General features: G+C 38.3%; 2 protein-coding genes across 2 annotated transcripts; one reads left to right on the top strand and one right to left on the bottom strand. All coding sequences in view use genetic code 12, as the record gives it.

The window, feature by feature from the left end:
• Positions 1 to 103: 103 nt before the first annotated feature.
• KGF57_003825 (uncharacterized protein) lies at positions 104 to 1,270 on the top strand (the record flags this gene model as incomplete). The annotated part of the gene is made up of 1 exon (XM_051753284.1): positions 104 to 1,270. One exon carries the CDS (start codon positions 104 to 106, stop codon positions 1,268 to 1,270), a length of 1,167 nt encoding a protein of 388 aa, XP_051607688.1.
• Positions 1,271 to 5,610: 4,340 nt separating this feature from the next.
• On the bottom strand, positions 5,611 to 7,005 carry BRG1 (GATA-type transcription factor BRG1; the record flags this gene model as incomplete). The annotated part of the gene is made up of 1 exon (XM_051753283.1): positions 5,611 to 7,005. One exon carries the CDS (start codon positions 7,003 to 7,005, stop codon positions 5,611 to 5,613), a length of 1,395 nt encoding a protein of 464 aa, XP_051607687.1.
• Positions 7,006 to 12,870: the final 5,865 nt, after the last annotated feature.

Raw genomic sequence — 12,870 nt, 5'->3', positions numbered from 1 at the left:
GGTAGCACAGAGACGGAACTTGATTTCTTGAAAACCGATTGATTAGCGACTCCCGCTGGCTCATATGCCTCTACACAACTAAACCACAATACGTACCCTACAAATGCTTGCAATTCGTCGAGCTCACAAGCAAGTGAGCTTTGGTAAACCAGCATCTTACTTCCACACCACATCGGCTCTTCTCAAACCACCCAACAGAAACATCGCCTTTGTATTCGATATCGACGGGGTTCTCATACGAGGCAAAAAGCCAATCCAGCAAGCGAAACCAGCTTTGGAACTTCTCAATCGCGAAAAAATACCTTACATCTTGATGACCAATGGTGGTGGTGTTCTGGAATCACAGAAAGCTGAAGAAGTTACCCATATAACTGGTGGACCTGACATTTCTCCATTGCAAGTGGTTCAGAGTCATACACCAATGAAGGCATTGGTGCAGGATCCAGATTTTAACCGTGTATTGGTGGTTGGGGGTAAGGGCGATAATGCCAGAAAAGTGGCTGAGCAGTACGGATTCAATGATGTGATTATGCCTATTGATATTGTCAAAGCCAATAAATCAGTATCACCACATGCAATGTTTACACAACAAGATTTCGACGAGTATGCTATTGACATTGACTTGGAAAAGCCTATTGATGCGATCTTGGTGTTTAATGATCCCCGTGATATGTCAACTGATATGCAAATTGTTCAGGATTTGTTGAATTCAAATGGGGGGTTGATTGGGACGAAACGGAGCGTGAAGCAGGTTGGAGATAGAACAAAACCCTCGATTCCTATAATCTTTAGTAATAATGATTACATCTATGCCAACGATTTCCCATTACCGAGGTTCGGACAAGGTGCATTCAGGATCATCACCGAAACATTATACAATACCACAAACAAATTACCTCCACCAAAGAACTTGGAGTCGTTAATCATGGGCAAACCATTCAAGTTACAATATGACTTTGCCCATCATGTCTTGATTGATTGGAGGCAAAGGTTACTCTCTCAACGATATGACACCAAACAAATTCTTCCCTTGCTTGGATCAGTTCCTCAGGAATCTCCATTCACAGATATTTATATGGTGGGTGACAATCCTGAGTCGGACATTAAAGGAGCTAATGACAATGGATGGCAGTCGATCTTGTTGAGAACGGGGGTTTTCCAGGATGAGGATTACGATGGTATTATTGCCAAGCCTACAGTGGGGGTGTTTGACAATGTTGAAGAGGGCGTTAAGCATGTCTTGCGAAAGCATAATATACCAATAGAATAGATTGTATAGAGAGAATAGAAATGCTTGGATGAGATGTGTCTGAGTAGAAGCTGAAGCTGGCATTTGTTTCTCGAAGTCTTCACCTTTGGCAAAGGAGGAGCGCCCTGCTCAGAACAACACAGTGCCAGCAAGGAATGCTTCTCAAAGACTGGTTAGAGTGACGCCACTCTATTCCAGAGAGGTTGTCATCGGGTTTGCATGTAATCTCTGTAACTGTATTTGAAATGCGAAGGTTAAAAATTGAACCTGACTGTGGAGCATACTTTTTGTGTACCGATGTATACAAGCGCCGTGCAAGTGCAACGCAGTCTGTCTAATTTGCTCAAAGCGTACATCGCCTATTTATTCATCTGTTGCTGCTGTTTGCCCCTCCACTCTCCTATACTAGTGCTTTAACGTGAGGGATGTTAACTTGGAACAACGCTGTTGTACAAAGGGAGATTTGAAATTGTGATCGTCAATTCTTTACTGTACAAAGCAGCAATTGCAAGGAGCCTCAACAAAAGCCACGGATAAATTCATTTCCATACATTACACAACACCATCCGATGATGTCACAACAACAGAGCGCAGTGAACGATACAGACTAAAAAGATCCAACCATTTTTATTGGCTAAATCAATACTTGAAACAGAGCAAACCGCATTTATTTCCTATTTCGTGCTAGAATCTTCACCGCACTCTCTTGGAGGTAATGAATGTAAATGACCTCCCGTCCCCATGTTCAGAGACGCACGGTTGTACCGTACTGAGGTTCAGGAAATCATGCGTTTCCTTCTCGCTGGAACCAAGTGCACCGAAGTCTGCACTTTGCTTACGGCGTGAGCTTTGGCTCATCGTGCTCCACGTTTGAATCACTTTCTGCAACAGGGGCTGTTTCAATCCGTGTGACTGTTTACATTCTCTTGAGAGCCCTCTTTTTTTTTTTCTTTTTTTTTCTCTTTTTTCTTGGTGCCTCAAACTTTGTGTCTGTGCATCTTTGGCATCTTTGCATCCACGATGGGAATTTCAGTTTGTTTTGTCCACAACTGCGGAGACTGCTGATGTTTATTTATCCGCAAACCAGTGCATTCTTTGAAAACAACGTCGAACAAAATATAGCGATCATCTGCTTGGTGAAGATGAATCTGTCCATTTGATAAACACCGTAAAGGGCTCTCCACTTGGACAAAATTATGAAAGCCCTGCATGATGAAAATAAAACTAGCCAAGACAAAAACAGGATCGTTGTAGATCAAGACTCATAACCGCTGTAACCAGGAATACCGATTTTAAGATCGTAAAAGATCCCTTGATTATCTTTCACTCACTCAATCACTCAATCACTTACTCTACAGCAACTGACAACCACATGCAGGGAGGTTTAAAGTATATTATTCAACTTGGCAGTAGGTGATATATTATTAGTAAAGATACATTTTATAGATTGATTTTCATCTACTTCCCGGAAATATGGCAGTCCTAAATAGGAAAGTACAAATATAATTATGTACTATAAAAAAAAGGAGGGAATGTTATGAGGATTTGCGCAAATTTCATAATCTCCTTTCAACTAACCGCTGTACTGTCTTCTTTTTTTTCTTAGGAGTGCATTATGTTCTGTTTGGATCGGGAATGTACTTGATTAGACTATAAAGTGCAACCAATGTCTTTTCCAGAGCGAACCCACGCAGATGGTAAGATCTTGTTTGATCCCACGTGTATGATAAAACTATGACACTGTTTTGTACACTCTTTGCTGAGTAATCAATCGCATGATCACAGAGATTGACAGACAGCAAACGGAAGCCAAAAAATAAAAATAAAAAAAAAAGACATAGAAAAAATAGCAAAATATAATACACACGCGAAGCGGCTAAACAATTCAGTCATAGATCTTAATTCCGCTTCATTGATGTTGAATGGGTTAAATGAAGCAATAGCAATGTTGTTGCTCCTTCTACAACTCTGGGAAACAATTACTCGCTTTAGTTGAACTTTTTCCAAGAAAACACGAATCGTTGTCTAAAGAGTATTGTCACTTTTATTTTCAGAAATTGTCAAGAGTTTAGTTAAATTCCAACCCGCTATTTAGTTCTGTCTTTGACGATGCAATAAGCGGCTTTAGCTTCATAGTCATGTTCTCATCTACCAAAGTTTTGCTCGTATGACTAGTTGGAAGAGACATCGTTTTATGTACCAACAGATAAAAATACAAAGTGAAAACTAATGGGTTTGGGAGAAAAGTCGAGAGTTTGTAAGAAGATCTGCGTCGCCAGTTGACGACGTACGTCCGCCCCCAAGATTAGGCGATTTGCTGGAAGGAACAAAATTATGCACATGTACGCCTAGTAAAGAACAAAAATAAAAAGGCTTTTTGATGATTTCTCGCGAAATCTTGAAAAGTCTGGTACTGAGTGTGGGTTACAAATATGACTAAGTGTTGGAAAGCAAAAAAAGAAAAAAAAAGAAAGAAAAAGTCAGATCCATCTACAGTTACAAATCTCATCTGAGTTCAGGGTATACTCTGAATTTAGTAAGTCGCCAATTCTTACCTCCTTTTATTTAGTGAATAAAAGATTGAATCTTCTGCAAATCAACTTCTCTTCTCTCTCGGTTTTCACTTAAAATGTTTTTATTTTTATTTTTATTTTTTTTTAAGTTTTTATTTTTGTTCTTTGTTCGTCTAAAGTGTCAAATTGTGTATACCGAGCGTTACCTTGACTTTTCTCAGTTTTAGTTCAGTAGACACCAGAAGTACAACGTCAAACAACGTAGGCTCACAAGGGCCAATTACAGTATTACATTCCGATTGCTTTGACTCGATTTGAAGAAATACTACTGCAAAGCGCAACATTCGGAACACTTTACAAGGTTTAACAAAACCCCTTCCCTTAAAAAAGAAAAAGAAAAAGAAGTAGAAAAAAAAAAAAAAAACTAAAAAGACAATAGAATCTCCGTTGGCAAGATCTTATGTGAGATTGAGTTTCAGATCCCACCAGAAGGCAGAAGGAGGGAATAGAAAAGAGAGAAATAAGAAAAAAAAAAAAAGACATTTTACAAATAAAGCACCAACTTTGTGTTCTCCAATTCCATGAACGCCTGAGTTAATCATAGATGAACGAATGACCAGAGGCTAAACAAAAAAAGCTCACAAAGAAAGACGACAAGATTTGATAATTTTGGCGAGAATTAGAGGCTTGTTTTTTTTTTATTATTATTAAATCACCGGCAAAGTGTTTTGCTTAGGCAAGTTGCATAGAGGCCGCAGATTTGCCTGTCCTTTAGTAGCCCTGTTAAAGCCCCCCTCTCTTATCATGTTTTATATTGCTGATCCTTCGCTTGCAGTTTCCACTTCATAATGGCTTTAGATTCGACAAAGAGGATTAGTGATCGACAGAGTCAATAATGGAAGTTCATTGATGGTGAGCCGCCTTATCCAAGAGAACTATCTTTAGTAAGCCGCATCAACAAGAGTCAGCGTTGGGTCCCCCCTATTCAATTACGAGCAGGTGAAGTTGTCTGAGTTCACTTCCCTTCCGCGTTCTCACTTCCCACTCCCAGTCTCTATAGTTGCTTCTGTTTTTTTCTGGGCATGATCGCAACGAAAGAAATCCGTCAAAGTACCAGCCTCGTAGTATTTAGATTATGCGTTTACAAGACTACATGCCAGCTTAGTAAATTGTGAATTTCATTTTGTTTGCTCTCTGACATATGGAGAGCAATTTTCCATCCTCCCACTCGGATTCCAGTTCATATAAGTTCGTAAAAGTTACAATCCCTCTCTCCCTCTGTCTCCGCCACTAGCACCTTTAAAAACCAATACGTTTGTCCTCTGCAGAGAAAAATATGCACCAACGCTTAAAATATCGCCAGAGAATAATAAATTGACTCCGGAAGAAAATTTTGCCAGAGAGAAAATTTCATCTTTGACTTAGAATATTGGTAATGCGAATTGCTAAAACCATTTCTAGACCCTCTACGATTGAATCAACACAACAATTACGAAAAAGTGCTCACAGCAACTTTTTGTGTAACTTTCTGGTACTTTGAAATGTGGAAGCCTCAACAACCTTTAACCGGACCTCTGTCAGCATACGGTAGATTCCAGGCTTATCTATATGGGCCAACCTCTGCAAAGTTAACTCTTGAGCTAGGCAACATCCGCACCTGGATATCTCTACGTTGTTCTTCACATCACATGAATATATATTTGATCAAGCATAATTCATAGAGTTTATAACATTGAATCTTACCATCAGAGAAGAACTGAAACATAGCAAAATAAGCAGGGATCCAGCAACCTTACCATAAGTTCCAAAGGAGCATATCAATCTCTTTTTTTTTTGTGTCATCGTCACTTAGTGGTTAACTAAAGGCATCGGTGGAACTTGATTATGGTGATGGTAGTGCATCGATGAGTTCACGGGTAACGCAGGAGGTGGCATTGTCACGAACCCCTGAGGAATATATGAGGAAGAAGTTGGCGGTGGTGGGGGTAACTGTTGATGTTGCAGGTGATGATGAAGTTGTTGTTGTTGTTGTTGATGAAGCAGATATGCTTGTGCGGTTGGACCTGCACCAGAGTGCAATGGCGCTGGTTGCAAGGGGCTAGTTGTATGATTTGGCGGAACAGTTGCGAAATGAGCAGCACCAGCAGCAACAAGATAGTGTTGTTGTTGTTGCAAGTTCAAGTTTTGCAACGGAACAAACATTTCCCCTCTCTGACGCTCACCACTTATACTACTCCCCAGCAGTTTCCTAGTACTAATTCTTCTTCCATTCTTACCTTTAGTCACACGGTTATTCAACACTTCTTCAGCAGCTACAGCAGCACCTTTCCTTTTGACCAACTTGGCATGGAACAACCCACAAGCATTGCACAATGTTCTCACTCCCTTGGGTCCCCTCCTCCATTCTGGTGTTTCTGTAGTGCCACAACGATGACATTTGTTGGCGGTTTTGGGTACTACTTCGGTTATGGTGTAAGGCTGGTTCATTTGTAAGCCATGGTTGTTTGGATGGTGGTGGACTGCGTAGTGGGGTTGCGAGTAGTAGGGGGTTGGTGCTGTTGCTTGGTGTTGGGGTGTGATGTAGCGTGGAACTGGTGCAGAATATGATCTCGAATGTTGATGTTGGTGTGGAAATTGGGACCCGTTGTACTCTATTGGGGATTGATACGATGTAGGAAGGGACTGTGGTTGTGGCGGTAACTGCTGTTGTTGCTGTGATGGTGGTTGTTGATAATGGTTTGGTGGTGGGTGGTGGAATGTAGGCGATGGAATTGTTGTTGGAGAAGTAGTTGCAGTAGCAGATGCTTGAGGGATGCCATGCTCTGGTCCTGATCCTGGTCCTGGTCCTGGCAATAGCAGGTTAGGTTGGTTGGAATAATGACCAATAGCTGGTGAACCAAGCGATATAGCTTTTGACAATGTAGTATTATTACCCTGACTTGCAGCAGTTGGTGTGCTATTAGCTGACCCACTCAATGCAACACTGGAAGGAGTCATTGGTTTAATAGGTGGTATTTTGAATGTACTTGTTGACTCATTATTAACACTGCTCGTATTCAAACTAAGACTTGGTAATACAACCGGCGGCTGTGATTGAGCTTGTCCTCCCTTTGCATCAACAAATGATCTTGGTGACGATGCATGTGGGCTGCAAAGTTGGGCCAGATTTGAATTCCCTGTAAGCTCGTGAATGGAGGGCAACCGGACAGAGTTTGGAGCTCTGCTTGTGGTGGTGGTAGACATGTTTATTATACTTGTGTGCACCCAAATGGATAAATAGACTTTTTTTTTTTTGCAAATGGAAATAAATGTGGTTACGGATCAATCAATATCAGCCGTGACGTAAAATGAGGTGAAGGGAAATGAGGTGAAGTGAAATGAAGTGACCTCTACCGTATAATAAGAGGGAAAGAGAGCCGAATGCAAGTGGGAACTGTCTTTCTTTTATATACGACTTTAATCTGAATTCCTGCAATAGTGTAAAGTTTAGACAAAGCTGTAGAACCTAAAACGCTAAAAAAGAAACAAGAGTCTAATAAGAAATAAAAGACAACTAGATTTACCCGGAGGTCAAATTACGCAAAACCCAGAAAATAGTAATAAAAATTGAATAGGTTTTGTTACATCTAATCTACTATAGTAGTAGTATTCTATTTTTAATTTTGGCATTGGCGCAGGAAAAAAAAAAAAAAAGAACAAGTCCCATGGAGAAAGATTAGCACAAAAGCGAGGTTGTCAAGGGTGAAGAGACAAGGAATTATACTAAGTGAGATACAAAGCTGAAACATACAACTTTGGGGAAGTGTCGTGCATAATAATATTTTGGCGTACAAGGTGTCTGTAAAAAAATTACTTTTAGGTGGAAGTGCATTGCATATGACAGAGAATAAACCAGTGTACTTGTAATAAATGAGAAATAATATGTAAATGTATATGTGTATATGCACAGACTAGTATCTATTTAACTTTCTTCTTTATTACTTTTGTGTACCTTCTTATTGTTAGAAATTGCTCTTTCTTTTCTATCATTATACACATCTGCACCTGCATATAGTTACATTCATGTTTGTGTGATTTTGTTAACTCTATTGTTCTTCTGTATTCCCAATTTTAACCTTCTGCGCATTTTTCCTTTCTATTAAAAAAAACATTCTCTTGGAAAACAAAACAACCCCTCCTGCAAGAATTTAAAATCCACTTACGTATAGCCCCTCCTCACCCCCCTCCTCCACCTTATATTTAGGAACAAGATGAAGTTAAGACAAGAACAAACCATACATATACAAATATATCATATATACGAGATTTCTCAGAACTAAGCTCAACTTAAAGAGGACTGCTCTGCTGCATCTACCCCTTTTCCGCGGTTTCCAACGTATTTCCACTGCATTGACGCCTCAGTCACTGTTTCACTGTTTCACTGTATCCACAACTGCATTAGCCACTTACATATTGTGTGTGTGTGTGTGTGTGTGTGTGTGTGTGTCTGGTTGACGTATATGCACCTGTGCGCCACCGCCAATCAAAAAAGAAAAATCTAAATATATGAATAATACAATTGAATACAATACAATTGTAATTACATGTTTGTTTTTGTTTTGCAAAAAAATCCAGCGCTCGTTATTATAAATATCCGCAAAAATAAGGAAAAGCAAATAGTTAACACAATAGATCCCCCAAAGGGAAACCAGTCTAGCATTGTAGTAAGCTAGAAACTTCGGCCGAAGATTAGGCGGGTGTATTTGATTGGTCGATAGTGTGGCAAGTGACAGCAATGACAGCATCTAGATCTCTTACACACACCAAATCAAAGAAGGGCACTATTTATGATTTCACGCCGTATTGTCAAGAGATCTTCTGAAAGCATCTATGTGTTTCTTTCTCCTCTGTAGCCATTCGCCTCACGCCTCCTCAACCTGTTATACAACTTTGAACAAGACTGTGATCGACGTTGGCTCTCCTCCACTCCTCCGCGAAGTCTAAAAGATGAAGAAAAAAAAAAAAAGAGGTTGACGGTGCAAAAACAATTTTGAATAAATAAAATAAAAGAACGCTCTAATCTGGGTCGTTGTGTTTCCACAAGAACGTGGGGAGAAGAACATGGTCACTCTGTTTTTTTTCCTCAAAAGAAAATGTGCATACTCACTTAACTCTCTGCCTGTTGTTTTGAAAGTGTACAAAAGATGCCGCCATATAGCAAACAACATGAATGGTTTTATTTTTTCTTTTTAACTATTATTATTGAAACCATTTCTTTTGTCTAGATTATCTCCATAACTACACGGGGAGATAAATATTTGTAACCTTAAATTTTTTCTCTGTCTAAATATGATTGTTTTTATTTTCTTAACTGGAGTTTTCTTCATATAATATTTTGTACTTGACGCTTGACAAGCAACCCCTCTCTTCTACTTCATTCCTTGCTATTGAAGGTAACCTATCCCTTTGGGAGTAAAAAGTTTGTCTGATGTTTTTTTTTTATTTTGCTATTTCTTTGGCTTTGTTGTAACAACTCCCGTTGTATTGTTTTTTGATCCTTTATTCTGTATTCCTGCATTTCCCATTCCAACAAACCGTTTTATTCTTTTCTGTAAGATTTAGTGTAAGCCTTTCTTCACTAAAAGGAAAAAAAAAATAAAAATAAAATTGTTGAAACATAATCTGACATTTCCGTCAGGGTATCCTTCATTGCTTCCGGCTTCAAGAATAAAACAATCTTGTATAATACTATTCCCTGGCTGCACCTTCTACTCAGTGAAGTATTGTATTCTTTATCTTCTTCTTCCTGACCAAGTCCCCGTGAATAAAAGCTGGTATTCTAATCTCTTTTATTTTCTTCCTATTCTTTGTTTGAAACGGTGGAAAAATAAAATACAAACCAAGTAAATAGTATAATTATTATTATTATCATCATTATTATTTACCATTGTAATTGTTATTGATGCAAATGCCTGGCTATGGTTTCAGAATTTACAGTTTTGTATAAAGAGATTTGCTCAAAATACGAACTGCAAAAGGGTGAGCAAAGCAGTAGAGCAAAAAAGATCCCATTCCCCTATCTCATATTTTATCCGTTGCGGTGTGGTTCTACTTTTACTTTTAGTTTTATTTCCAACTTTCCCTCCTTCTTTTGTCTTAGTGCTAAGAAGGTAAGATTATCACTTACTGTGGATAATTTACACAGAAGTATGAGTTATTGTTTTGTTCTTTTTATTTTTTTTTTTTTCTTTTTGTTAATGATTGATCAACACAGATGAAATAGTTTCACTCTCTTAGCTAAGCTAAAATTTACTATAGAGGTTTGCGCTTCTGCGCTAATTTTAGGCTTATATTGTGCTTTTGTGCACCCTGAACCCAAAGTAAACACAATAGGGTACGTCATTTGATCATACACGAGAGGAGTAATGCAAGTGTGTATGTGTGACGTACCATTACTATCCGTCGTTCCCCTGTACTTTCTTGACACGACGAGTTGTGCATCAATTAAGTATATTATTAAATCATATTATTTCTTAGGTAAACTTGGCAAATGAGAGAAAGCTTTTTACTTGTGGCCAGATCTCAAGAGGTAAAGTAGCTGAGTGCAAGAAGTGTTGAAAGGTTCGTACTTGGACATGATCTCAAGTAAAGCTAAAGGACACCCCAAGCTTTAAGGCAATATCTTGGCAATAGTGTTCAGTCCCCGCCTTCCTTTTTGTTTTGCTTTTTTTGCATTCTCTCTGTATCAGATAACGAATTTCACAATTGCACGTGAAGATTTTTGTTCTCCTTTCCATGCATACAAATTGCCTCACTTTTCGGGTAAGAACAAACAGCCTCAAACAACTAGAATGAAAGCTACAGATCGGACCGATTGCACAAAATGTTGGCTAGATAGCCCTTTCAATGCAGATAAGGTTACTTTAGTTTAAGAGGAGAGAAAAAGAGAATGCCACAGTCTCACGGTTCGGAGAATTAAATTCCATGCAGGAAAACAACAATTTCAAATCTAAAAAAAAAAAGGTGCATTTGTGTTTATACAGTTTGTCTCTTGTTAAACTTGAACTTTTATATAGATCGGATCGATGTATTAGGTTTTGTCTTTTGTATCTCTTTATTTGAACACAACAGTCAAGTATAACATAAAACAGGTTAACCATAAAACAAAAGAGAAAGGACGCAAAACAATTGTTTTGTTGACAAAAGATCTTTCCAAAATCTGACAACAATTGAAAAATTTGCGCAAATTAAATTTCAGGTTGTCTGGGGCGGGGCACACGTGGGCCCTCCACCATTTCACTCCATTCTCACATTTTAAAGGTGGCTTACGCTATAAGTCAGTAAAAACGCTTTGCTTGGAGGTCGAGATTTTCAGTAAGACACCTTCTTATCCTCCTCACATTGCTGCGTCGCATGTATCCCTCCACTGACAAAAAAAAATGCTTGCTTATTAATGCATCAGATTGTGTTCAATCTATTACACAAGAACCGTATCGGTGACACCTCATTGGTTGAATGAAGCAAATAATTGCTTTTGTTTCCGCCGAGGAGAGTGCATTGTTCCCCCCCCCTATGGAAGTAATCTTTCCCGGTATAAAACAATAGGAAAACAAAGTTCCAGTAAGAAAAGCAAAAAGGAATTGAAAGAGTGACGTTTGCAAATAAAAAAAGACTGCATAGTCGAAACGGCTGATGTATCGCCCGAGTGTCACATCATTTGCCATTGTGTACTTGTGTTTCTCCAACATATAGCCTATACTAATTTACACTATGACGTAGTTCAATGAATTAGAGAAATCAAAATGTCTATTAGATCATAAATAGAATGTGTGCAAAGATTTTCATCGACTACGAATTTCTCGTAATTTAATCGTGGATTAGTCAAACTAAAGAGTTGAAACTTAAAAACACCAATGCTCGTAACTAAAAACAAGATTGGTTAGGGAACGGTTATAAAAATCCTTTAGTTAACAAACACAAAAGGATTAGGAATTTTAAAATAATAACCTTGAGCTTATTTCTTTATCTTAATATTTTTTATTTCTTTTTTTTTTTTTTTATTGCTATTTTTTGATCTAATGCAAGTAGAGTTGAAATTGGAAACCTACTACGTCACCACCAATTTGCAAACTGTGGATGCGGGAGAACTAAGCCAAACGAGAGGATTCCAATGGGAACCCGATTTTGAACGTATTGACAGTCCTCAGAAGACAATTGGTGTCAGTTGGGTGTCACTTTTGTGCTGAAAAACAATAACGTCAAAAGTGTCAGAATTCCATCGAAACGAAGCAGAGAGAACAAAAAAAACAAAAAAAAATATGTATCATACTAGTTTTGCATATGTGTCTAGTAGTATATAGGGTGCACAAACTGAAAGGACGCCAAAAGAATAAAAAATGTATGCCTGTAGACGCCTCATTACGAAGGACTTAAGCGCCGTTAATGCGGAGACACACGCTCTCAACTGTAGACGACGGTCAACGAATTGGCCAATCGCAAAAAAAAATAATAAGAAATGAATCTCTGGAAGTTACTGATGGGGACGACTGTTGTCAACCTCAATCCTTCCTAGCTCATAACCTTCTATCTCGTACATGCTATTATAATCTGCACAAATTCTAGATGCTGAAATTTTTGCGTGACTTATTCGACTTTCTTTTTCTAAAAAAAAAAAAAAACAACTTTCACACGACTACACCTTTTCAATATTGCGTATTTGTCCTCCACTATTTGAAAATGTAGCTGTTGTTGTAGCTCTTGTTGTTCAAATCTTGTGTTGTAAGATTTCATTTCCAACGTTTCCTCTGTCTATGTCTCCAAATATATGACACTGTTGCTCTAACTCTTCTGCAAGCTGTCTTAAACAACAGCAAATAAAAAAAAAGAAAAAAATAAAAAATATAAAACAAAGGTTGGAAATATTATTTTGTGTAGCCTTCTGATACTTTTTATCTGCTATATATTTTTTATATTATTGTTCTTGGGGTTTGCGCTTTGTCACAGACGAAAATTCAAACTAACTACACTCGATTCCACAATTCAGAACAAAATATAGAGCTGGTTGGGATCCCACCACATTTGAGCTTCGATTACTGCTTGTGCCATCAATTGGCAACTTTTACAACTCAA

This window comes from Candida theae (assembly GCF_024610275.1).
Source record: "Candida theae strain CBS 12239 chromosome Unknown scaffold5, whole genome shotgun sequence".
Lineage (NCBI taxonomy): Eukaryota > Fungi > Ascomycota > Pichiomycetes > Serinales > Debaryomycetaceae > Lodderomyces > Lodderomyces theae.
This window is presented reverse-complemented; position numbering and strand designations above follow the sequence as displayed.